Source organism: Amyelois transitella, chromosome 14, assembly GCF_032362555.1.
Source record: "Amyelois transitella isolate CPQ chromosome 14, ilAmyTran1.1, whole genome shotgun sequence".
NCBI lineage: Eukaryota > Metazoa > Arthropoda > Insecta > Lepidoptera > Pyralidae > Amyelois > Amyelois transitella.
This window is the reverse complement of record NC_083517.1, coordinates 7,611,397-7,638,572: the sequence shown is the minus strand read 5'-3', so window position 1 is coordinate 7,638,572 and position 27,176 is coordinate 7,611,397. Positions and strand designations below refer to the sequence as shown.

Genomic DNA, 27,176 nt, shown 5'->3' with positions numbered 1-27,176 from the left:
TGTCATTGTCATATTGTTTTTTTCATATTGACACTGACATTTGACAGATGATGTGGCCTGTGTTCAGTTTTGTGTAGCTAGTTTTCAGGATTTTTTAGAAAATAATAATTAAAATGCGAATATGATTGTAATTAGAATTATTCTGTTAATGTTCGCAGCTTCTCTGTCACATTGCCTATTGCCTGATAAAGTATATTGTGTTAATACAGAATGTTCTTGTAAGTAATTTATTTTTTGCAATCTGTTTAATACCCTTCTACATTACATTTGATTTATTCTACAATATAATTATTTCAGCTCCAATATCCAAAGCAAAGACATTGTTATCTTACAACAGTGCCGATGCAGAATTCATGTCGTTTCCCGGTAATGCCGAAGCTTTAGTTTATATGAAATCAGCTGGAGATAACCCAGATATATGGTATGCCAATATCAACGGAAAGTCCGGGTTTGTTAACTCAAAATTTCTTCGAGAAAGTAAAGTTATAGTAAAGGCAGCAGAATTATTAAAATTGCCTCTTGAAATCCGACGTAAACAGTCTCAAGTCCAACCAGATAAAGTACAGCAAGTTCATGAAGTGTTTGAAGGTACCACTATATATTCTACAGAATCATCTCAAGCAGCCACCACTGATCCTACAAATGATTTTACCACTGAGGCATCAATTTTAAGCACAATTCAAGGACCTGATGTTGGTATACCAATTACAAATGAACAATCAGAAATTGTGCAACAAGCAAGTGAACAGTTAAATGAGAAAATAACTCAATCAGTCGAAATAATTGATGACTCAATACAAACAAGTAAGGAAAAAGAAAATCTGATAACCCCAAGTGAAAAAACTGTACAAGAACATTTAAGCAATAACATAGAGACTGGTAATGCTAACTTTGCAAATTTGGTGAAAGATATGCCTTTACAAAATATTTCAGAAGAGCCATGGCATCCACCTGCCATTTTCCCTGCTAAACAAAATGCAGATAATAGTGCACCTGAAAATGTTATCTCAAATGATTCTGTACCTTCAAATTTAGAAGTTGAACTAAATACCTTGAAATCAAATTTGAACAATGTTGAAAAACAGTTACCTCTAAATGGTTCCAGTGAGGTAAAAGATGTACCTGACATTGATAGTAATATTCAAAATCCCTTGAATACAATTAAGGACCTAAATAATGTGCCTGACAATATTCAGGATAGTGTTAAAAATGACAATGATGAAAATGTCATAGGTGTGAATACTGACCAAAATTCTGTGGCAAATATAACACCAACAATTTTTTCAACTGAAAAAAGTGATGTTGTGTCATCAATTCCTGAAACCTCAGCTGTAATTCCTAATGACAATTCTAATATTGTTGAAAATAATGTTCAACCAACCATGGAAATGGTGCAAGAGACTGTTCAAAACACAAATAATGAAATAGAGAGCAAACTTCTGTCATCATCAGAAAAAACTCCTCCAGGTTTGACTGAACAAATTCCAGAACACTTTTCGTCAGAACTTCTTCATTCTTCAGAAAATAACGTCAGAAGTGAAATCCTTCAGGAACTAGATAAAATTCAGACACCTCTAGAGATTCCAGGATCTGAAATTCCTCCAAACCTATCACACCAGGATATCCCAAATATGGAAGAAATTTTAAATAACTTTAATTCAGGTGATGATCAAATTAAATCCACAACTAAACTACCTTCAGTCATCCCAGCATACTTTCCATCGGAAGATTCGAATTTGAACGAAGTTTCTGATATAAGTACAGAATCGCCGAATAATGATATTAATTTTGATTCAACTGTTGCACCAGTTTATGAATACACAAGTCAAGAATCTAGTACCGAAGATTATAGTTCTAGTCAATTGCCTAAACAAGGTGACAGTATGCCACCATCCTCAGTCCTATTTGATGATGTTGCTGTAACAGACATGCCGAGCCCAACCACAGAAGCTCCTGTTTCAGAAGATAGCTCAGGTGGTATTTTATCTGGAATATATTCTACTATAGCTGACTTTTTACCATCATCTAGTGAGGCTCCACCTGTTGATGATATTTATAATTCAGAAGCATATCAAAATGTAGTAACAGATCAGTCTGAAAATGATGGAGGATTCTCTTTACTCAGTTATATAATATCTACATTTAATTCTGTTATGGGAACTAGTGAAGAAACTAAAGCAATATTTGCTTCTGTAGGTAAGTCTAGATTTTTATTGCTAAAATAGATTTTATTCTCATAATCATTATATACCTTATACTTTTATAGTGTATAACAACAATTATCATAATATAATATGAATCATAAAACAACTGAACAAATTTAAAGATAACATTTGATGCTTTGATTTGATGACAGACTAATATTACAATTTCAAAAGCAGGTGATGTTTGTTCTTCGTTAATGTTCTTTCATGCTAGAACTGATAAGAATTGAACATTGAAATTAAGTATTGATTGACAAGTAGGTAAGAGTCAAGTTTTATTTAATTAACAATAAATACAATTTGTTTTACAGGAGAAACCTGTTTTAGTAATGAATATTGTGATGGGATGCCTGAACGTAATAACAGACTGCTTACTTTCCTTCTTACCACTGCTGCGTCAGTGCTCCTCTTCACTCTTGGCTATTACTACATTGACAGCAGAAAACAAGATGGTCGACTCATTGGTACAATAAATTCACTGCAAAGGGACTTGCTTTTCACTACAAAGGTTTGTTTATATTTGAAAATTATGAATAATATTACAAAATTCCTTGTTTAAAGTATACAATAATACAATGGCATATGAAATTTTTCTAGCATATCCAAGTAAATAAACACAGAATGATCTTATAAAAGAAAATGTTAATAGTAGGTAATATCAAACTACAAGCTGATTAAATAATAATGATTCAGTCTAAAAAAATTTCACTTATCAAATTTCAGTTTTGTAAGTTTATCTGTAAATCAAGAATACATAATTTCATGAAACAATGATATGATCCTGCTTTTTTAATTAAAATAAAGCTGTATCTTATAGGAGAGTGAGATCCTTAAGGAGGAGCTTACTGCTACAAAGACCAAACTGGCTGGCATTGAAGACAGCTCTTTTGGAATGGACGATATGGTGCAGTCATTGAGAGAAGAAATTAATGAATTGAAAGCCCAAAATAACAGGCTGAGGGTTTCTTTGGATGACAACGAGAAACTACTCAGGGTGTCAGAGAATACTGCAGGGGAACTCCAAAACACACTGAGCGAAGTTGAGAATACTCTCAGTGAGCTCTTGGGAGAGAGAGCTACATCAGAAGAGCATATTAATGAATTAAATGGTTTGTGTTTTTTTAATAATATATATGACTTCCTTACACAGCATACACACACACGCATAAAAGACAGATATAGGTGGGGGGTTAACATGTCATGGCTCTTCTTCCTTCCTTTAATTTGAAATGTATGCTAAGCATATAGAAAAAACATCACGGTATTTATTGTGTAATAAATATCACTTGATCTTTATCTTGTTTGAAACAATTGTCTGATAATCTACCTCTTGTGTTATCAAACAATTGTTTGTCGTTCAAGGTTTAGATAATACCATTTTTATGCTTACAATGTTTATTTTGGTGACCTGTGGTTACAAAAACTGTCTATCGGGTTTAATATGTTTATCCACCGAAACTGCAGAATGTTGTCTTAGTTAGTAGTTTATTGACCATGGATGTCGTAAAAGGCGACTAAGGGAATGGCTAATAAACTTAGGATTATTGTAGGCAATGAGCTATGAACTTGTTACTATTTGAATTCCATCATTAAGCCATACAGCTGAATGTAGCTTTTCAGTCTTTTCTAGTCATTTGGTTCTGTCTACCTTCTAGTACCTAGGATATTGACGTAATTTTATGTGTGTATTTAAAGATTGCCATGTGTGGTGTAGGTGTGTTGCACCAGTGTGTTTCAAATGTCGACGGAAGGATATGTCTTTATATTTGCATCGAGCTGAATACTTTCCTTGCACTACTTCTTCGAGGTCGCGCATCTTGTGTTGCATATTTTCACGCGCCGAAAGATTATTTAACATATCTTTCTCTTTGTGTGTTTCCTTCCTCTACGTGTTTGCATCATTTCAATAAGATTTATTTAGTAGCAAAAGCGTGGCCCACGAGATACCGAACAAAAAACTCACTTTCGCGTTCGTTTTTATTTTAGCTAAGATCCAAGCATTTGAAGAGGAATTGATCTCAGTGAGCCGGGATAGAGACAATTTCCAGTTGAAGTACGTGTCAGCTGAGTCGGCTCTGGACAAGTTCAAGAAGCAGAAGAAACAGATGGATGACGTCACACAGAAGTTGACAGAAGCCTACAATACCATTGAACTGCAGAAGCATGAGATAACAGCTTTGAAGGTAAGGTTTTCACACTTCATATTTATTGACCCTTCGATTTTTGGTGAAAACTTTTTATTTAGTAATGTAGTAGGTATATATAAAGGAACTGATACAGACAGTGTCGTGTGGTTCCCGGTAGTTAAGAATAGGTAAAGCATTAACACTTGATATTTATGCGTAAGGTTCTGGTTTCGTGTTGGAGATTTTATTTAGCACGGTAGTAGTTAGTATAGAAATGGTACAGAGTGTCGTTTTCAAATGGTAAGGGAATCGTACGAGATCACTAAGAACATATGTATTTTATTCTAGTACAACAACCAAAGCAAAAAGATTCTATCAGCTTTACCTTTGAGGTTAATTGAAATGTCAAAGAAATCGAAATAATATATTGGTTGAAAAAGTAAATATACGAGCGGACATCTATGGTACCCATGACTCTTCATTTTCTAAGGATTTACGTCTTTCTGCCTATGGAGGCGAGATGGTATTTTGCGTGTAAAAATTGCCTAATCCAGGGTCAGGCGCAACAATGAGAGCGTTAACCTTTAACTAACGCTAGATGATGATGCAAGTCACAACGAATGATGATCTGTTGTTACGCTAAGATTGAATATATATTTATGCTTATTGCACATAAAATGTATAACAGGTGGACTTAATGCCATACTGGCTTTCTTTGCCAGTCGAACCTATTCATAAAATCGACGCAGCCCAAAAATTTCATTTCGTACAAGTTCCCATTTCTCATTGAACAGGATGTCATCAAAGAACTAAAGGGGGGGATGCCGTCTAATATGGATGTCACATCGCTGATCGACCACACTGAAATCAAGGCCAAGCTATCTAAAGCGTTAGAGGAGAAACAAAAGTATGAGGGGAAGTACCAGGTAAGTTTATGTATACATTTAGCTTAGTGTGTAACCTATAAATAGTTCATGTTTTATAGATCAAAATTAACATTTTTATTTAGCTGATACTGACGTTCATCTAGTATTTGCAAAGTTTTGCTCTGTATCTTTTGAAGTGTGTTTTGTATAAACTGAATATATTATCTAAATAACAAAAAAGTGCATTAAAATTATGAACTGTTACACGCTATAAAAGAAGAAAGCTTAGAAACAGACTTTGTATTATAATAAGTAGTTATGTAATCTTTTATGTCAATAAAAATTAAAATCACCCAGGTTGAACTGAAAGAACGCACCCGTTTGTCAGAAGAATTGAAGGCTGCTCAAGAGTCACTAGTGATCAATAGTCAACAGGCCACGGAGGCGCAAACCCGCCTCGAAGTCCTCGGGAAATACTTCCAGGAGCGGGAAAATGAGCTTGTCAAGTAAGATTTCTTAAGTAGAATTTACCTTTCGAAACATGTATATAAAAATTTAAGGTGACAGAAAAGAGCGGAACTCTTTTCTGCATTATATTTCTCTACAATGGTGCAGCAATCAAAATCAAATATGATAAAAATATTTAGTAAAATAACACTTAACGATTTTTTTAAATCGTATTTTTCGTAACTTTATTAAATTGATAAAAATGTTTTTTATAAAATTTATTTCAATGAGTTTAACTTTTTTAAAGGGAACTCGGTGCCAAAGAGTCGTTGTGGTTGAGTAAACAAGGTGAATCAGCCAGTACTGTAGAGAAGATTGAAACATTGCAGCAAGAAGTGCAGAGATACAAGTGAGTAACGGAAATATTTTCTTGGTTTTATTGCATTTTAATGAAATAATAATATTTTTATAGCAGTCAACGAAGCCTTTTTTCCAGCTCATAAAACTATGTAGCGTCTACTTAAGGAATAAAAAGAGCATTATGATCTTTGTTGGATTTGCGGTTAGTGTTTTTCGGCGTGTGTGTTTTTAGAAGCTTCATTCTATACATTTTGTATTAACGAATCTACCATCGAAATCAAATCAAAGTTACAGCGGTTTGACTTCCATCCAGAGAGAAGGGATGATGATATAAAACCATTTCCTTTTATGCTACTACCCTCACCCTCATTATTTCTATTGCAAATCTCGGAATTGGTTCTGTATATATATTATTTTTTCAGGGAGAAATGCGATGCTCTGACATTAGAGTTGGCCGAACAAGAGTCTAGCCGCCGCAGCGCCGTCAGCGAGATCGAGAGCCGCGCGCACGCGGCGTGGCTCGAGGCGCGCGCGGCGCGGCGCGAGGCGGACGCGGCCCGCGACGAGGCCGCGGCCTTGAGGCGGAAACTGGCCTCGGTCGGCCCTGAGACCGCCTCCTCCCCCTTGCACAGTCAGTTTGTTTCTCTCAAGGTCTTTCCCCACACATCAGGACCGAGCTCGGAACACGTATGGGCTGAATCATGAGTGTGCAGTCAGTTTGTTTCTTTTAGTGTGTTACACTAAGAGAACAAGCGTCAGCGACGTGAGACGAGGCGTCGGCGTTGAGGCGGAAACTGGTCTCCGTGGGACCTGACATGGCCTCCTCGCTCTAACACATTACCTTAACATCTTAAAAATATACATGTTGAATTTCCGCTTTTCACGCTCAGTTTTTTTGCCACTACGTTTTATGTCACTCAGTCTTTTACATACGTACATACATATGGTCACGTCTATATCCCTTGTGGGGTAGACAGATCCAACAGTCATGAAAAGACTGATAAGCCACGCTCAGCTATTTGGCTTAATGATAGAATTGAGATTTAAATAGTGACAGGTTGCTAGCCCATCGCTTAAAAAAATAATCCCAATTTTGTAAGCCTATCCCTTAGTCGCCTTTTACGACATCCATAGGAAAGAGATGGAGTGGTCCTATTCTTTTTTGTACTGGTGCCGGGAACCACACGGCTCAGTCTTTTAGTAAGCTATACAAGAGTTTTATATAACTTTTATTGATGGTTGACTTATCGTTAATGATGTGACAGAAGTTCCATCTCCGCTGGAGCCGGGCGCGGTGCCCCCGCCGTTGCCGCTGTCGTTCCTGCCGCCGCCGCTGCTGCCGCCCCTGCCGCGCCCCCCGCCGCTCGGCCGCCTGCCCTCCCCCCGCCCGCTCAGGTATGATTGCTTTCAACTTCCAACAGAAATACGATGTTGTCCGACAGAAGTTCTGGCTGGCAATAGACGCGGTGTCGCGCGGACTTCTTCGGTCCGTAACCGTATATAACATAACCGGTGTTCTGTTCTGATTAAGACTTCATATAGGAATTTCTCGACCACACATTATCCAAGCTAAGTTTATTAGTAAATAGAGTTGCGGAGGTCAAAATACTGGCTTACTTCTAATGATCTGCCTGTGATGATAGGTGGACCCCGAAAACGTACATAAAATTACCTACAAAAGCAGATAAATAAATAAATAAATGTTGCCAAATTACAGATACGACCGGCGTTACTCGCCGGAAAGCCGCTACTCGCCCGAAAGCCGGTACTCGCCCGAGAGCCGTTACTCGCCTGAGAGACGGTACTCGCCCGAAACAGTGCGGTACTCGCCTGAAAGTCGCTACTCGCCCAGATCTCGCCGCTCGCCATACTCGCCGCACTCCAGACGAAGGTAAATTCATTCACCTTCACTTCACGCTATCTGTTCTAAAGGTTAAGAACTAGTCGTTCTCCGCGAACTTGACTGTGTGAACACTTTTGTTTTTAACGAAATTGTGATTATCTCAAAATCTAATTTACCTATTTTGATGGCCTACGGACTTAAAAATTCTATTGACAGATCCAACATACATTTTAATTTTTACAGTGTTTGGACACAAAAACTTTTTGCGCTAATTTACTAGAAAAACAAAATGCTTTCTTTTTGTGGTTTTTCTGATGTCATTAAAACATCGAGCTGAGCGCAGTCGCCCAGGTACTTATAATTAAATAATTTAGGCGTTGTCAGAAGGCCTGTCTACGCCTTAATTATGTATGATATTTTTCTAATGAATGACGTACATAGTTCATAGGTGACTGGGGGCATAATAAAGATAACTTTTCACCTCTATAAGTAAAACAATGTTTACTTTGTACCAGTAGTTATCAATGCTGACCCTAAATAAACATATTATGTTTTGGACGAAGGTAGACCTTAACCTTTTTTTATTTTGTTTTATTGCATCACTTACTACTTAAATTTAGTAAAGGAATTATGTTTTCTTAGAATATTTAGGCTTCCATCTTGCTTATCTTGGAACGTTCCATTTTATTCATCTATTATGCTAGAATTAAGTTCATTCCCTTACACCTAAAGGAAACTGAGTGAAGGCAACATGGTGAAAAGGAGGAGAAACATTATGTGTTGAAGGTCTATACCTTCTTAAGTATAAGTATTGATTGACTTTTATTCCGATTAGATATGAACGGAATAATATAGTCTCGATTATTGTGATTGGCGTTGTAGAATAAGATCAAAGTTGACGCTGTACCTGTGTAGGTACGAGGAGGGCAGAGGGTCGCGGGCGCGCAAGCCGCCGCCCGACACCGAGACCGAGTACAACTCCGACAGCCCCTCGCGGGGGCCGCGCCGGCGGCGGCCCTACTCCAGGCATTCAGGTATACTATATTAATCTAGTGCAACAAGTCTGCAAGAAACGTCTGAAAAAAAATCGGTACAAAGGCAGTCTTTTCGCACACTTTTATTTACAGACAATTAATTATCTTTGCTTTAAGGTTCATGAAATACAGCATGTTTCTGTTTTATTATAAGAGTACTGTTCTACGTCGTTTTTGCGCCACGGCCCACGAAACCATTTGCAACAATTAATGAGTACATTAATCAATCGGTCAACAAGTCAACTTATTTCTTTACAATATGTATTTTTTCTTATTTCAGGCCCTAGTTCAGGTTCTGGCTGTTCATCGGAATCGGACAAGTGAACGTCTAAATTATTTTAATAGAAGAATAAATTGTTAGGCAGTTGCAATGAAAAATCGTGTTTTATGTATCGATGCCAAATTAATTGGTCTAAGGGAGCTTTTTCGGCAATTATGAGGACCTCGAGCAACTATAAATTGTCGATCTAAGAAATGCTTTATAAAGTGACATTGTTTATTTGTGGTAAATATATTTGGTATAACACATGACTCATAGCTGTTAAGAACACATGTTATATACTCGATACTTTCCATAATTATTTACATAAATAAGTTTATAAATATGTTTATATACCACCTGTACTTTACCGCCGCTTAAACTTAATTTTAAGGCAAAATCCAACGAAATGCCCTTACACAGAATATTGTAAAGCAAGTAGACGTTGCTTTTTGGCATTTAAAGTTGCTCGAGGAGTAGGTAAATGTATTTATAAAACTGACTGGAACAATGTATTGTATCATTTAGGGCCAACATAGAACACAATTATAGCGTTTAAACTAAATATTGCACCCTCGGACTTAATAGGGCGTACCACCGTTTGGTGGTAAAAATATTAGGCAACATTGAACATTACAACAAATATTATTTGTTTATAGCAACACTGAACGTGATACGCCCTCTTACTACCGAATCTACTTTTTAATGTACTGTCTTTATAAACCTGGTAATAATAACAGGAGTGTACTTAATCACTTGAGAAACATGTCTGCTTATTACAATATAATCACACGGGAATTTAACAATCTTTTAAAGTTGAATAACGTTGGAAATGAATCCTGAAAGCTAAGCACTCCTTTTTTGAGCAGTAGTGTAAAATGAGTTCATTATAAAGGCTACACAAGAAACGATACGAAAAACGAAACTATCGACATTTGCTTTTAAAAATTATAGAGAAGATATAGCTACAACTACTACTATATTTGAACATGTCGTGTCTTGTTTATGATGGTAGACAGCGTCTATAATATCCTAAACAATAATTTCCAACCAGACTAAAGTTTAAGTAAATCAGTGGTAAATTTTCTAGCTCATCATAGTAACTTCATCACAAAAACTTTATCATTTAAAATCTATTTCTTCAAATATCCAAACCAATTAAGACTAGGATAAGTAAAACAGCTTTAATATTGCTTAAAAGATAAAAAAAAAATGGTATTGATGAGTTATATGCCTTCTTGATTGGCACGGATATTAAATTGTTTCATGTTTGTATCTCGTCTGGGTGGACTATTGGAATTCAAATCTGTAGTAAAAGTGCTTGCAATTACAGCTCTATGTTTTCGTGTCAAAGTAATATTAGGCGAAGAAATCTTAATTATTTGGTATGACACACATAAAATGCACCATTTATTTTTTTTAATTTATTCTGTGAAGTCTTGTAAGGCAATCTGTATATTTATTTTATTTTCATTAAGTTAGTATTTTGAATGAAATAGTTTATTTTTATAATTCTCATTGATTTTGTGTCCTTAAGTCTATCTAGGTATAATGTCGGTAATGTACGTGCGAGTAAATAAAAAAATAATATACGGAATTTATGTATTTATTGAAATAAGTAACATCTACGTTTATTTGTGCTCGTCATATTTTGGCGAATACGCAATCAGCCCACCAAAAATAATTAGATGGCAAGTACATTTTTTTTTATCAATTGTCTTGTAACCCGTCTTCACTGCCTAGTATGAAATAAAATATTAACATTTTTTCCTCATTAAACTAGTTATATTAACTAAATTTCGTTCCAATAAGAAAAGTCTGACAATCTTCTAAATTGCATCATTATATAAATTCTTTGCCAGTTTTTCTAATGGCACGTCGTTTTACGTAGTAGTAGCTATAACAATGTATTCCACATAACCACAAGCCATTATTTGCAAATACTTTTCAAATAGTCTTTGTATAACCAAAGACAAAATTATGTTCCTAAGTTTTTTTATTTTTGGTACCTGAGTTGTTCATGTAAAATTAACCTTCCCATAACTCTGAATAAGAGTATCAATACGAGTAATAATCTAATGAATCCATAATTAATATAGTTCTTACAAAGCTCCTGATCTGTTTTATTTTCTGTGAACGCATTGATTGTGTGTCTAACTTATTTAATATTGTTAATAGTCAGTACGTAGACCGATATTGGAGATTCTAGAACAGCGTTAAACTGTTACAGAATTCTCATATTAAAATACTAATGTAATATATTAGATATGATTTTAATAAATAATTTTATCTATTCTCAATGAATATATTTTTGTAAACCCTTCTAACTGATTTCATAATTTTTGGGACTGCATACATTTATTCGATATTTTGGTTGAATAAAATTATGGGACTACGTTCCATGGCACGAAGCTGTTCTCATCGGGCGTCTTTAACTGAAAAAAAAAAACATTTCATAAGTTATTATTTTTGGTTCCTCAGAAAAAACACTGAGATGAAAATAGTTAGGAAAACGTTATACTAAATGATAATAATCTCATTGATTACCTTCATAGACAAAAGTGTTTTAACAAATATACTTTGTAATCCTTTTAATAACACAGTGATATTATTCAACGCGAACAAGTTGCTCATATAAAATGTGATGACCCACTAGAACTTTGCGACTGAGAAGTCTTAATTTTAGTTTTAACACTTTCGCAGTTTTAATTTTTGTTTTTACTCTTGTGTGGACGTGATTTTCTGCTATCAAACAAATAAGTGTGAGTACCTTTAATTATTATATTTTTTGATGGAGAGATCTTATTATGATGAGGATTAGCGTTTATTATTTTATCTTGTTACATTTTCGTACAAGGTTGATTTTTCAAATGCATGTATATGATTAATATCGAGAAATGATGAAAATCTGACGAAGCTATTTTCAAAAAGACTACCTTCTTAGTGATATGGTCCTCACAGGCCATGCGTATTCTGGCAGAAGTGGCGGGCGCGTCCATATTGAAGTCCAGCGGGACGCCGGCGTCGGCGCGGGCGGCGCGGATGGCTTCTTGTATGGCGAAGAAGGCGGACGACGCGAGGAAAAGTGGTGGCTCGCCGACCGCCTGAAATGCAAATGTCAAATATATGGGTAAGTCGTGTCTTTTTTATGGTTATGTTTATATTGAACTACATAGATGTAGAATTTAACTTAGTACCAAAATATTAAGGTTAAGGTAGGAAAATCATTTCTGATGAATTGTATAAGATTTTATAATAAATAATCAAAAGGTGTTATTGAAATGCCTGATAGAAAATTCAAAAAGCTCATTAAAGATGAGCTTTTTAACGAAGCCTATTACAGCACGGAGGATGTAATGATAAACATGTGTGGCTCGAGCTTGATATAATTGCCTCTTAAATGTATGTAAATTTTTGACATGGTTTTGACATAATTTGTACAGTACGTACATATTTTATCTATGTCTATTTAACATAACATTCGTTTTTAAATCATTAGTTTTATACTCATTCACATTTTTAAATGTTGACAATGTGCATTCATCCACGATTTAAGATTTAAGAGATTTTCAAAATAGCGATACCTTGTTTCCAAAATTTTTAAAATATATCTATTTTATTCTAATATCAAATACTGTAAACCGTATCTTCTTATGAAATGAGAAATAAAGTCTATAAATAAAAAATGTACCTTGGATGAATAAACAGCTCTCATATTTGGCGCACCCTTGAGTAAAGACACATTAAATTCAAGGGGGATATCTCCGAAGCCAGGGATCTTATAAGCTCCTGGACCACGGGAATACAGGGTTCCAGTTGGAGAATATATCAATTCCTCCATTGTAAACAATCCATAACCTTGTATAAAACCTCCTTCGATTTGTCCTATGTCTATGGCTGGATTTAAACTTTCACCCAAATCCATTACTATATCCGTTCTTATTACTTGGTGGTCGCCACTGAGACAATCGATTTCTACTTCCGTGCACGCCACGCCGTAAGTAAAGTAGTTGAAGGGCTTCCCAATATTGTTTTTAAAGTCGTAGCCGATATCAGGTGTCGCGTGGAATCCAGTAGCCGACAGGCTGACTCGGTCGAGCCAAGCTGCTAAAACCCATTTTTCCCATGTTCCTTCTGGATTCTTCTCTTTGTAAGGTTGGAGTCTTTTGACCAGTTTCTGGCACGCTTCAAGAACGGCCATACCGTTTAAATCGGAGCCCGCGCTGGCGGCTGTCGCCGATGTATTTGGAACTTTATCCGTCGAAGTCTCACTGATGTGTATTTTGGAAACGTCGACGCCGAGAGCACGAGAAGCAACTTGAATCATCTTTGTATGCAGGCCTTGTCCCATTTCAGTGCCCCCATGTGATAAAAGGACAGATCCATCAATATATATTAACACTAGAGCTCCGGCTTGATTCAACATTTTTTCTGTAAATGCGATCCCGAATTTGGTTGGGACTATAGCTATACCTCGTTTCCGCCAGCGATGTTGTCTGAAATAAATATTGTCGTCGAATAAATTAGATAAAATCTATATCAATCAATATAGTGGAAACGTTTTTAAATGACCAATGTTAAACTTACTTGTTAAACTGTTCAATGTTCAGTTTTCTCTCTGCTAAATTGCTTTTTTCAATGCACTCATCCCAGCATCTCTGAAGCGTACAGTGAACCAAACTTTGACCATAGTGAGTTGTAAAGTTTTCTTGATATAAATTGAGCCTGCTTATTTCTTCTGGAAGTCGTCCCAACCTGTGCGCGATGTCTCTCACCATGTTCTCGGCTCCAAACATTCCCTGCGGCCCTCCAAATCCTCTAAAAGCAGTGTTCGATGGCAAATTGGTTTTGCAGACATGGCCAGTTACTTCCACGTTTGGAATGTAATATGCATTTTCAAAATGGAACATTGCCCTTTCAACCACCTAAAAATGTTATAAGACTTGGTAATATGCCGATAAGCAGTTAGTTTTAAGCAGATTAAAACAATATTGTTATACTTACTGGTCCAGACAAGTCTATTGAGTAGCCGCCATTATTATAAATATTAACAATAGCTCCCATTATTTTACCCTCCTTTGTGAAAGCCAGTTTGTATTTTATAAGGAATGGATGGCGTGTTCCTGTCATCTGCATGTCTTCGTCTCTGTCCAGCATGCATCTCACCGGTCTGTTCAGTCGATGTGCCGCAAGTGATACAGGCAGTGCAACAAGCATGCCTCTCGATTCTTTACCACCGAACCCCCCTCCCATACGTTTCACACGTGCGCATATCCTGTTCATTGGTACGTGTAGGATATGGCTGACGAGTTTCTGAAGATAAAAAAGATAAGAAAATTAGAATTCTACTTTTAATAAAAGGCAAACGCCGATTTCATTATAACTACATAGAGATACTAGTATACAAAATATTTTATTTATTTGATGCCATCAGAAATAAAGTGTGTATTTAATTGAAGTTTTATTATTAAAAAGAAGGCGTTGAAATTTTAAACTTGGCTTACCGCAATTTCTGAAGGATGCTGGCTGGAACAAAATACCTCCATCTCGTCATCTTCTTTCTTTGGTATGGCGAATGCTGCATGAGTTTCTAAATAGAAATGCTCTTGACCACCCATACGGCACTGGTTTTCTATTATTAAATAATTTGGATTTTCAAATATAGATTTAACGTCACCTCTTTTTATTGTTTTTGGATATTGTGGATAAAATGAATTATATTTTATTGCATCTTCCATAGTGACTATTATAGGTTGAAGTTCTTCATATTCAATATTGACCATCCTAGCGGCTGCTTGGGCTGTGGCTTGGTCTTCTGCTACTATAACCCCAATTGTTTGTCCTTGACTTGTCACTTTCTCACTGACAAATAATTCTTCGTCATGAAATATTGGTCCAATTTTATTTTGATCCGGAGTCAAATCTTTGGCTGAATAAAATGCTACCACTCCTGGTTGCTCTAATGCTTTTGTCGCATTAACAGATTTTAATATTGCATGTGCTTTGGTACTCAGTACAAATGCTAAGTATAATTCATTCTCAGCTGTAGGCATATCGTCACAGTATAAAGCTTCTCCTGTAGTTTGTTTATATGCTGACATATGCTGTATAGGTCGACCAACTGCATCACTTTTGACCTGTTTATCCCCTACTAGTTCAAAATATTGAGCACTTTTGGGTAAACTGCCATGAAATTGTTCAGCTCCACTGCTGTGGTATGGCTTGATGAGGTCTTCGTGGATGTAGTCTTGTGACATTTGTTTAGCTATAGCCAAATATGTTTTTAAAAATAAACTCATGGTCAGAGCTTGCCTAAACTGTACATTTCCTCCAGGTACTGAAGGTGGTAACGGTAATTCTTCCAACAAGTGACCGTAAGCTTTTTCTAGCAAAGCTTCGTTCCATTTCTCTCCAATTAAAGATTTGCTGGTTTTTGTGGCAATTTTAGTCACTGGGGCCATTCCACCATACGCAATAGTAATATTTTTTATGACATTTGTGTTATCTTCGAACTCTACATTTACCGCCGAAGTCACAATAGAAATATCATCTTCTCGCCTTTTGGCTTGTTTATATGCTTTTAAATATTGATATTTTCTTGAAAATGGTATCTCAATGGACAATAAAATTTCATTTGGCTTGACTACGTTTCTCCGGTAACCAGTAAAAAACGTTTCATCCATTAACACTGAACGGTGACCACCTTCTTTACTTAATAAGTTAAACTTTACTTTCAAAGACATCAAAATTGGATTTAAATCGGATATAGGACTGCCAGTCATAATATTTCCTCCTATTGCTGCTACATTGCGTATTTGTTTGCCAGCGAACCAATTCAACATTTGTTTTATAGTCAACAGTGTTCTTGTTTTAAATTTTGGAAGGATATTAATGTATTCGGTAAATCTTTTTTCCATGTCCATCAAAGTGACAGCTGCGCCAATAGTTAACCCGTTTGCATTTTCTACAATATCGTTCATTTCCGGAATACAGTTAGGCATAATGATTGTTGGGTATATGCAATGTTTGAACTTTACTTCAACGCCTACTTCGGTATTTCCTACAACAATTTTCGCATCGTTAAATCTTTCTTTAAGCCTTAATATAGTATCTAATTCGATAGGCCTAAACCATGTTGCTTTTGATCCCTTGAATACTAAAAACTGATTATCATATGCATCAGATAATTTTAACTCCGGTGGAAATATTGGCTCTTGACTGGGATCGTATGGTAAAAATGACGATCTGTCGAAAATATATTGCGTTTCACTGTTGTCATCTTTCTTATTGCGGCAGCACTCTTTTCCCATACCACATACTCCCTTTTGATTTCCATTTGTATTTCCGTTAGCACCATTAGCTACTTGCTGCATTTCCCAATCTTCAAGGAAAGTCTTGTATCCCTCTATGATAGCTCTGTAGCCTGTACATCTGCACAAATTTCCTTGGAAAGCTACTTCGATATCAGCGTATTTAATGTGGCGACAGCTTCTTAGTAATGTGTACATGGACATAACGATCCCTGGGGTACAGAAACCACATTGAGATCCGTGTGCTTTAGCAATCCTTTCTTGTACTGGATGCAGTTTTGTTCTGGTGGAACCAATGCCTTCGACTGTTGTAACTGCCAATCCGTGCATTGCGCAAACTGGAGCTAAACATGCATTGACTGCAAGATGACTGGAGTAAAAGAGTCAAGAAAACCGTATAATATGTTTTGTTAGTGATTGCCATGTAATGAATTCCATTATCACCACTTTCGATATGATGTAGCACTTAAGATTCGGTCGCATTAGTTTATGCGTGTCTCCACGTATTGTACTTTCGACATACAATTGCCTTTAATTATCATGATCGGTTAAGTATTTACGAATATTTGAACAAAGAGTTACAAAGTTTGCCTCTTTATTTGTTAGATATGTTTCTGATAATAAAATAATGTTTTTTTTTAAAAGGATACATAACTTTCTTCTCTTTGCGATTGTATTTGGAGACCATTACTGTACAAGCGCCGCAGCCACCTTCGGCGCATCCCAGTTTGGTCCCCGTGAGGCGCAGCTTCTTCCTCAGGTACCATAGCAGTGTCCATTCCGGATCAGGGCGTGGTTCTATGACCTGGAATTCAGTGCGCAACTTATGAATCAACATATTAGCAGGGTTCAATATCTGATCTAGTCATGATGAAAAACGAACATTCATTATTGAATACGACATAGATCTATTAAGTAAATAGTTATTCCATGATATCAATGCAATTCATACTTACGAAGGTTTATTTCATGAGTAGTAACTAGGTATGTCATTTTTGTTAATTTAAATGCTTAAACAACAAATAGTGCAACATGATAGTACTTAATGCAATAAGATATAGTAGATACCTATGTAAGTTTATGATGTAATCAATAATGTAAGTCTGATGTTTATTCCATCAGGCAAAATATAGATATTATTATATACCTATCAATTTGAATTTGAGGCTAAGGGTCAATACTATCAAGGTTGGCAACTTGTAGGATATCTCAGAAGTAGACTGACGCAAACGCACAAATTATAAAAAAGACTACAAACGTTTTGTGAAAGTATTAGTCAGTGACATTTCAGTCTTTTCGAGACTGTTCGCTCTGTCTACCCTGTGAGGCATAAAGACATGTTTATATGTATGTATGGATAAGTGAGTAAAAATTTAAAGCCAGTGGAAAATTTAAGTCTATTGCTAGTTGCTATGTACTTTTTATTATCGTTTTTATCAAATTGCCCAACTAAAAAAGTAGGTTAATTTTGATCAAATAAACTAGACAAAAGTTAGAGATAAATAAGAGAATAATCGTGCTGGCTATTGCGGGATATCAGTTACTTTAGATTTTTTTAGGTTTCGGGACATTAGTGTCACATTTATTTTATGCTAAAAAGCATTTATGTATATTATAAGTATATTATTTACGCGACTGTATAATTCTTAGGTTATCAACTTCTTATAATTTATCAGATTTCTGATTATTAATTTTTGTGTTTTAAGTTTTTGTGGTCGACCCTTTTGAGTACACTGTTAATATTATAGATTATATATATTACTACACGTATAGACTGTAGCCCATGTCATATCCACACAGAATTTTGTTTGTGTATAAAACGTTCAGGAGTTACTAACATATATTTTATAAAATTCCCACGGGAGCAAAACCAAACATTTCATTGATAAATTTAATGTGTGGTTTATCTAAGAATTTTATTTTATCATAATTACCTAGTACGCTTTTCGTGTGTACTTAAGTCATTATGTTAATGTTATTTGAATCCTTTCTTACGTTATCAAATAAACAACGTTGCAAACTTTCGAGTAAGGTCTGAAATATGATCACAAAATTGGAATTTTAGGTACATACCTATCTAATAGAATTACTTTATAAGTCTTTTCTTGCAATTTTGACTAAGTACGACTAGATGCTCAAACTGTATTTGAAATAATAAGGCATTTAGTTAACACTAGCTGTTGCCCGCAATTTAATTCGCGTGGAAGTGTCGTTCATGGTACAAAATGAGGTATTTGAGTTACTAAAACGATGCGCCCAGGTTTAACACCTACTTATTCTATAAAAAAAGTAGCATCAAAATTCGTCTAGCAGTTCGCTCGTTTTTGAGCGTGTATTACAAAGACAAACTTGTTCTGATTTTAATAAGTACCTACTTACTCAATATAAAATTTAAATCCTGCTTCCCGTAGGAAAGTTGCTGTCCAACTTTCATTTTAATCGGTTCAGTAATTTTTGAGCCTATTTGTTAAAATACAAACTAAAGTAATAAACTTTGCTTTTAAAGTATAATAATTAGTTATGAAGAATGAGCGGCATAGAAATATGGATAGATTTTTAAGGTATTTAGAGTAAAGAGTGTTTTTGAGTGAGTCTTAACAGGTGGAAAAAATTTGAAAGAAAAATGAAAAATCTATGTTTAGGCTAATAACAGACTATAAATCATCTTTAAATAAAGAAGAGAATTTAAATTAATACAATTAATTAAAAAATTAAAACTAAAATAAAAAAAAAAATATTGTAAAAAAATACTTACACAATCTTTTTAACAGGTACCATTGAGATTTTAAAATAAATAATTTAAACTTAGTTACTTGCCAGTGAACATTTACATTCTTCTAGATATTTTTTTAAATACCAACTTGTATTTTAGACTTTGTGTTGCATAGCATCTTAATTCTTTAAAGAATGCTCTATACGGCAAAAGACTTGTAGGCCGAGATATTATACAATTAATGCTCTTTGCCATGAAGATAATAACTTTTTCCTTAACAACAGTACACAAATTAACCATTTGATAAAACATACCTTTTTTCCATTGACATAGAAAACCAATTCCGTTGCAACTTCACCAGTTTCTTCCTCCGCATTAAGTAGTCCCATAGTTTATTTATAATTAGAATTTAAAGACACGTCTTTCCCACTCTAGAATACAGATACGACTGTCTTGTCTTATTGCAACTTATGTACAAGCAATAATAATTGTTTCATTTTTTAATATTAGGGGCTATTATCGGGTGCCCCTTGCTTGGAGCAAATAGAACTTAAGATTGACTAGTTTATCTGCTCCACATAGTTCAATAATAAGTGTTATCAAATTAAATATCGTGACACAAACTATCTACTAAAGCCAATAACATTCTCTGAGAGAAATAGCGTGTTTATTTTAATTTTAGAAAGCAATAGCTATTTTTGTTTTGTAGATCAAATTATGAATACACAAAGATTGAATGTTCCCATAAATTAATTAGTCGAGGCGACAGTTGAATAAAATAAATAACATACTTGTTTAATGCTCTTTGCTTTGGCGTTACCGGTTGCTTCTTCCTTAGGGAGATGCCAGGGTCGGCCTATGACCATTATTCACGAGTTGAAAAGGGAACATCTTGACGAATAAATTCGGCAGTAATAAACGACAAGAAATAAATAAATTCAAATTTAAAATGTGTGTAATTCTTTTTATAAAGATAAGAGAAATATCAAGTTACAAATAATAAAATAAACCTGTGCAACACGTTTAAAATGCAAAACATATATTTTGGTTTATAAAAACGAAGACTATACGATCACATTCCATGGTCGTCCACCTTTCTCAATGGTTGGCTGGACCTGCAACAAACGGGTTTTTTTAATTAGGAACATACAAAATATTAGGGCCACAATGGAACCGCTATTCACTTTTTATATGACTACGAATTTTTTTTTACTGTAATGACGTTTAATCAGAGATTTATGTTTTTGAGACTGAAGTAACAAATTATAAGAAATTATGCCTATGACCACTATTCTGGATTGGCTAAGTCAAGTTTTTACACAAAGCGACTCCCTTCTGAACTCTGTAGTGTTTGCAGGGCTACCCACGGTTACACATCTAGTCAACTGAATGAACAAGTTAAACGTTGATCAAATCAAACAAATGTACGTGTAAATGTAAATGTAATGGCCGCCCGCATTAGCTACATTTCTCAAATAGCATATTTAATACGAGGTTAGTTATCATACTTCATCAGTCTTGAAAATAATTTAAGGCCGTGTTCAGCTAGTTACCTTTTTAGTAATATGGTCTTCACAGGCCATGCGGATCTTCTCGCACGTGGCAGGAGAATCAAGCACAAAATCTTCTGAGACCTGGGCGTCGTGCCGCGCTGATCTTATAGCCTCCTTGATGGCGAAGAACACTGAGGCCGCCAGAAAGAGTGGTGGTTCACCGATAGCCTGCAAATGATAATTCGAATGGATTGAAAGATTGTTTAGAAGCTTAAGCTCTAAGCTAGTGATCAGAAGCTTTGAAAGAATTGCAGAAACGCGTAACTTAGGTTTTTTATTTATATAGGTTTCGAAATCTGGAATTCTTTTAATTAATGATCATTTTAATAATGTTTTAATTTAATAGCAAAGGGAATGCATAGATGGTTTGGCCGAACAAAACAAGCAAGAGTACCCAAAAACCGACGATTTTGCATGAAGAGAGTTATGAATGTGGATGAAGTGTGCTGGGATCGTGGTAAGTGGAAAGATGTGGTCCCCTACGGGAAAGAGGCGTGCTTCATGTATGTATGTTTAATAATGATGACTTTGTGACAAATATATACGAGTATACATATGTACATATTTCTCATTGAAAATATTAAAAAAAAAATACCTTTGAAGAATAAACTGCTCTCGGGTTAGGGGCACCTTTCAATAATGATACATTGAAAATGTTCGGTATATCTGAAAATCCGGGTATCTTGTATGCACCAGGACCCCTCGATAAGACTTCTCCAGTAGGTGAAAAAATCATTTCTTCAATAGTGTGAAAACCATAGCCTTGCATAAAGGCACCTTCTATTTGTCCAATATCGATAGCCGGGTTTAAGCTCTCGCCGACATCCATGACTATATCGGTTCTTAATACCTGATGATTACCAGTTAGACAGTCAATCATTACTTCAGAACAAGCCACGCCGTAAGTGAAATATTCGAACAAATTACCGCTATTCGTCTCTGCGTTGTATTCGATTTTTGGCGCTTTATAAAACCCTGTTGCGAAAAGACTCACTCTATCCAAATACGCCTCCATAACCCAATCTTCCCATTTTCCGTCAGGCTTTTTGACTTTGTACGGTTCCAGTCTTATCTTTAGGGTCTTGCATGCATCTAACACAGCCATGCCGTACAAATCAGAGCTAATACTTGCAGCGGTGGGTGAACTATTTGGCACTTTGTCTGTGGACATTTCGCTGATGTGAATCCTGCTCACGTCTACCTCCAGGGCTCTGGAAGCGACTTGAATCATTTTCGTGTACAACCCTTGCCCCATTTCTATCCCGCCAATGGACAGCAAGACTGAACCGTCGTTGTAGACGAGCAGCAAAGCGCCTCCTTGCATGAGGAGATCAGTTTGGAATGAGATACCATATTTCGTAGGAAGCACCGTTATACCTTTCTTCTTCCATCTGTTAGTTCTGAAAAAGAAATGAGTGGCATTAATGATTCCATTTGTATAAGAGAGCCGAAATATACAAATCACCTCTATGTTTTGATAATTTTGGTTCAATAAAAAATTGTTACAAACACAGACCATTTAATACAAACCTGTTAAAATCTTCTACTTGTTTTTTTCTTTGCCAGTAATCGCAACTTTGTATGCATTCATTCCAACATCTTGAAATCGTACAATACGTGAGCTTTTGATTAAAATGAGTCAGTTGACCTTCTTGATACATATTGATTTCTGCGACTTCTTCGTAAGTTTTGTTTAGTATCGTAGCTACGTCTCTGATCATGGCTTCGGTGGCTAACATCGCTTGTGGCGCTCCAAATCCTCTAAAAGCTGTATTTGACGGTAAATTTGTCTTACAAATATAGCCTTTAACTTTTACATTCGGTATGTAATAAGTGTTGTCTACGTGGAAAACTGCTCTTTCGATCATCTAAAAATACAGATTAAATCATATTTTAGTCATTTTCATGTGATACTCGTACGTTATTTGGTTAGAATATAATGACAACAACTCTTACCGAACAAGATATATCCATGAAATTTCCTGCATTACAGTACATTTCAACAGAAAGTCCTATAATTCTACCATCTTTGGTAAATGCCACTTTGTATTTAGTAAAGAAAGGATGTCTGTAACCTGACGCTTGCATATCTTCACTTCTGTCTAGCACCGCTCGGACAGGTTTCTTTAATTTATATGCGGCTACTGCTACAGGTAAAGCTAATAATGCTGCTCTTGTTTCTTTACCACCAAAACCTCCACCTAGTCTTTTGACTTTGGATACAATTTTATGATTTGGTATGCCAAGGGCTTCTGATGCAATGTGCTGAAATGTTTAATCAATAGTATAAGTCGGAAAGTTTTAGGATTCTACTTGGCGTGGGTAATAATATCGTGGATTTTAGATATATACCTACATTATTGGCATTAAAGATAATTTAAATTACTTACTGCTATATCAGCTGGATTTTGGGTACTTGAAATAATCTCAAGCTCATCTTCTTTTCTTATTGCGTATGCGGACATCGTTTCCAAATAAAAATGTTCTTGCGCTCCGCTTCTTAAACAATTTTCTAATACATGTGGAGCATTTGCAAAGGCATTCTCAACATCACCCTTTATACAAATTTTAGGTTTTGAAAAGTATGACTTATGCTCTTTAGCTTCTTCTATTGTAATAATAACAGGTTCCATTTTTTCGTACGTGACTGATATTAAATTTTTAGCGTACCTAGCTGCTGATTCAGATTTCGCAACTACTGCTCCTACGACACACGATCGGCTTGTAACAATTTCTTTACTAAATATTTCCTCATCTTTTTTAATTGGGCCCATTTTGTTACCTTCATCATTTAAATCCGATGCTGAAAAGAAAGCTACTACTCCAGGAGTTGACAAAGCCTGACTGGCATCTATTGATATAATTTTTGCATACGGTTCACTACTAAAAACGAGTGACAGAAAAAGTTCTCCCTCCATATGTGGAATATCGTCACAGTAAATAGCTTCTCCTGTAGCTTGTTTCATTGCTGATGCATGAGGTATGGGTTTACCAACTGCGTCGGAGGGGTGCGTAATATCATTGCGGATATCAAAATATTGGGAACTGCTGGGTACTCTAGCAGGTATTTCGTTTATACTCAATAAATGGCTGTCAGATATTTTGAAACTGTTATTACTCAGTTCTTGGACGACAAATGCATGAAACTTAAAGAAAAAGCTTAAGCAGAGTGATTTACGATATTCCGCCATTCCTCCAGGAACATCAGCCGCTAAATTAAGTTCTTGTGTTAAAGATTCCAACATTGAATTTAAAGTTTTCTCAGTCCAGTAAAGTCCTTTGAGTAGATTAGAAGAATTAGTTGCACAAATAGTTTTGGGTCCCATGCCACCAAAGCATAATTTAGCTTTAGTGATTATTTTGTTCTCATCAAATATCACATTGAATCCTGCCGTAACAATTGCGATATCATCCTCTTGTCGTCGAGCTTGCTTAAACGCTTTTATTAACTGTCCTTTTTTAGTGAATGGAATTTCAACGGATATAACAACCTCATCATCTTTGACTACTGTTTTTCTATATCCTACAAAGAAGTCCTCATCTATCGTTATTTTTTTATGACCTCTTTCATAACTATGAACGTTAATTGTGCAAGAACATGCCATTAAAATAGGGTTCAAATCAGATATAGGACTGGCTGTGATTATATTTCCGACTAATGAGGCAACATTACGGACTTGATTGCCTGCAAACCAGTGTAGCATGTCATTAATGGTTTCCAATAAAAATTCTTTGTCTGCCCTTTTGTTGATCTGTGATTGTATCACTTGGCGCAATTCGGTTAAAGAGACGGCAGCACCAACAATAATGGAATTGTTTGTAACTTTACAACTATTCATTTCCTTTATAAATGTTGGATAAATAAAAATTGGGTAATTTATTTTCTTAACATGAATTTCTACTCCGATTTCTGTATTACCTACTACTATTTTACTGTAGGGATATTTATGTTTTAAGAACAGTACATTTTCAATATTTTTTGGCCTTATCCATGAACTATTGTTTCCTATGAAATGTAAATAAGAATCATCATATTTGTTATTTAACTTTAACTCTGGAGGGAAAATTGGTTCTTGTGTCCTATCGTAAGGTTGAAATTCTGATTTGTTATACAGTCTTGCATTGCCGTTGTTATTTAGATTCTTACAACATTCTTTTCCTAAAGCACACGGGCCTTTTGTATTTAGATAATTTCTTTCCCATCCATCGATGAATGTTTTGAAGCCTTCGATTATAGGTCTGTATCCGGTACATCGACACAAATTTCCTTGTAATGCTGTTTCTATGTCGGAATATTCAAGTTTGATGTTTTGTCTGAGTAGCGCATACATCGACATAACTATGCCTGGGGTACAGAACCCACACTGTGAGCCGTGTGTTTTAGCGAGCCTTTCTTGCACGGGATGTAATCGATCCCCTGTTGAGCCAATGCCCTCAACTGTGGTCACCGCAAGTCCATGCATTGCGCAAACTGGAGTCAAACACGCATTCACCGCTATGTGCCTGGAGAGAACGTAAAGAAAATTTTATAAAAACAATATCGCTTTAAACATTCAAATGCAAAGCTTTAAGATCAGAAGAACATTTATTTAAGTAACAAGGAGATTGTTCAAGGTTGATGCTTAAGTCTATATTTAGGAACAAAAATTAAAAGGATACCAACTTGATTCGATCTTCGCGTCTTAAGTACTGGGAGACCATAACCGTACATGCGCCGCACCCTCCTTCTCCACATCCATACTTGGTGCCAGTAAGGTTTAGCTTCCGACGTATGTACCACAGCAATGTCCATTCAGGATCTGGTTTAGTCTCCACCACCTGGAACGTTAATATTTTTAATTTAGTTTCTTTAGTCTTTTGCGGGATAAATACTGCCATAGGACGTTAGCTAATGACGAAGGAAGCTAAAAGGCTTTGTTGCTGAGGTTAAAGTTACCCACTTATTGTGGGTAACTCTTAAATGTTGATCTGCAAAAGTTTCTCTTTCGCTACCATTTTGACCTTATGTAATGCAAATTTGACATCATACATAATATTATAAGTAAATAGTTACCTAGTCTTGAAATTTCGAGAGTTCTATGCTTAATTTTTTACGTAACTAAATAGATAGATACATATCGGGCCCATGTGGTTACATATGTTTCAAAAATGTGAAACAAAGATGTCCTTCTGATTAGAAAGACATCTTTGTCTCACATTTTTTTTTCAAGGAGGACGGTGCTTTTTGTAGTTCTTTTGGTGATATTATTAAAATTTATTTTATATGTCCTTATAATTTTATTAAGTAGACTAGTCGGAAAGAAGGTATTTCGTTTAAAGCACTATTTTATTTATTTTATACATTTATGTCATCAAGGAAAAAAATTGAATTTAAAGTAAACTATTGTTACTTACCATGAACTCCTTGAGGAAACTTAATGCATATTAGTACTTTGCGAACGACCAGTCATCTGATTCAACAGTTCATAAATGTTATCGTTTTCATTTCAATTTCCAAAGATTTGGATGTTGGATTTTAGTACCAACTTATAGCTAGTAAAGGTCAAAAGATTGGCTGTAATTCGGCACACTTTAGGATAAGAACTTGATTTAAATTGAAACATATAGTGTGATGTTCGATGAGATCATATTCTTAATTCTTCTTCCTACTGACTTGAATTAGGTTCATCTGGGGTACACCTTTTGACCATCCTTATCCGACAGAATCCAAAACACCGGTATTTAATTTTATGTAAGTATTTTATTTGCAACTACCTAACGCGTTATAAATTTTTATTCAAAATAACATTTTAATTGTTAAAATATTACCTACATAAGTAGGTATAACACACAACATTGTTAGTAAATAATACCTACTGGCTACTAATATTGTTTACATAAATAAATCATCAATGAGACTGATGATTACTTACCTTTTTTCCATTGACGAAGAATGTAAGTTCTTTTTCTGCATCTTTGGGTATGATTTCTTGCAATTCCATTATTAATAAGTATAATTAACAAGGGACCGGTTAAAGGACGATTCGGGATTTTATATCAGAATTAATTTTGCACAGCGACACGAGCGTATACAACTGGTGCCATGACCGGACTGAACTGATTGACTTGACAGATAGCTAATGGAAATAGAAGGGACAAAATTGTTAACTAAACTCGGCGCGCGCGCATTTTATGTCTGGCCGTCCTCATCTTTTCAAAGAAGAGCTGGTAGTCCGTAAGTGGATAGTTCAGGTTTTTTTACCGAGGGACTCTAGTCTGACTTCTGTTACCTTGCAGGGATACCTCATTCAATCCATATTGGATCATTGTCGTGGTCAAAAATCCAGCTGCGTGAGTGCGCATGATTAATTTTCTGGCATAATGTAAAAGTAAAACTCTTCCGTTTCCGAGTCCCTCACTGACTAACAGACAACGCATAGCAAAACAAGCTTGGTCTAGAAACATGACATGTAGGACTTTTT

At 35.5% G+C, this 27,176-nt stretch overlaps 3 protein-coding genes across 3 annotated transcripts; 1 reads left to right on the top strand and 2 right to left on the bottom strand.

Annotated features, from left to right (window-relative positions):
- Positions 1-34: 34 nt before the first annotated feature.
- Positions 35-11,439, top strand: LOC106132358 (transport and Golgi organization protein 1). Its single transcript, XM_060947844.1, has 13 exons — positions 35-218; positions 298-2,196; positions 2,516-2,712; positions 3,022-3,313; positions 4,191-4,387; positions 5,125-5,256; positions 5,554-5,702; positions 5,951-6,052; positions 6,426-6,634; positions 7,269-7,398; positions 7,721-7,894; positions 8,762-8,880; positions 9,161-11,439. Exons 1-13 carry the CDS (start codon positions 122-124, stop codon positions 9,202-9,204), a joined length of 3,741 nt encoding a protein of 1,246 aa, XP_060803827.1. The 5' UTR covers positions 35-121; the 3' UTR covers positions 9,205-11,439.
- Positions 11,016-19,701, bottom strand: LOC106132357 (xanthine dehydrogenase). Its single transcript, XM_013331737.2, has 8 exons — positions 19,477-19,701; positions 17,100-17,254; positions 14,644-16,819; positions 14,144-14,452; positions 13,727-14,064; positions 12,831-13,635; positions 12,076-12,243; positions 11,016-11,574 (listed from the first exon to the last, which is right to left on the bottom strand). Exons 1-8 carry the CDS (start codon positions 19,549-19,551, stop codon positions 11,524-11,526), a joined length of 4,077 nt encoding a protein of 1,358 aa, XP_013187191.1. The 5' UTR covers positions 19,552-19,701; the 3' UTR covers positions 11,016-11,523.
- Positions 19,702-20,127: 426 nt separating this feature from the next.
- Positions 20,128-26,791, bottom strand: LOC106132299 (xanthine dehydrogenase). The gene is made up of 8 exons (XM_013331665.2): positions 26,628-26,791; positions 25,379-25,533; positions 23,106-25,218; positions 22,672-22,980; positions 22,246-22,583; positions 21,311-22,115; positions 20,716-20,883; positions 20,128-20,277 (listed from the first exon to the last, which is right to left on the bottom strand). The coding sequence occupies exons 1-8, from the start codon at positions 26,694-26,696 to the stop codon at positions 20,227-20,229; spliced, it is 4,008 nt and encodes a 1,335-aa protein (XP_013187119.1). The 5' UTR covers positions 26,697-26,791; the 3' UTR covers positions 20,128-20,226.
- Positions 26,792-27,176: the final 385 nt, after the last annotated feature.

What these genes read in the sequence shown, in the direction of transcription:
- LOC106132299 (XM_013331665.2), bottom strand. Translation starts at nt 26,696, where the DNA reads ATGGAATTGCAAGAAATCATACCCAAAGATGCAGAAAAAGAACTTACA. An exon ending in AAAATCCAGCTGATATAGCA is followed by an intron (nt 22,981 to 23,105) that starts GTAAGTAATTTA and finishes TAAACATTTCAG; the next exon opens with CACATTGCATCAGAAGCCCT. An exon ending in TCATGGATATATCTTGTTCG is followed by an intron (nt 22,584 to 22,671) that starts GTAAGAGTTGTT and finishes CTGTATTTTTAG; the next exon opens with ATGATCGAAAGAGCAGTTTT.
- LOC106132358 (XM_060947844.1), top strand. Translation starts at nt 122, where the DNA reads ATGATTGTAATTAGAATTATTCTGTTAATGTTCGCAGCTTCTCTGTCA. An exon ending in TGTTAATACAGAATGTTCTT is followed by an intron (nt 219 to 297) that starts GTAAGTAATTTA and finishes TAATTATTTCAG; the next exon opens with CTCCAATATCCAAAGCAAAG. An exon ending in TCGCCGCACTCCAGACGAAG is followed by an intron (nt 7,895 to 8,761) that starts GTAAATTCATTC and finishes GTACCTGTGTAG; the next exon opens with GTACGAGGAGGGCAGAGGGT.
- LOC106132357 (XM_013331737.2), bottom strand. Translation starts at nt 19,551, where the DNA reads ATGGGACTACTTAATGCGGAGGAAGAAACTGGTGAAGTTGCAACGGAA. An exon ending in GAGCTGTTTATTCATCCAAG is followed by an intron (nt 12,244 to 12,830) that starts GTACATTTTTTA and finishes TTTGCATTTCAG; the next exon opens with GCGGTCGGCGAGCCACCACT. An exon ending in AGGACCATATCACTAAGAAG is followed by an intron (nt 11,575 to 12,075) that starts GTAGTCTTTTTG and finishes TTTTTTTTTCAG; the next exon opens with TTAAAGACGCCCGATGAGAA.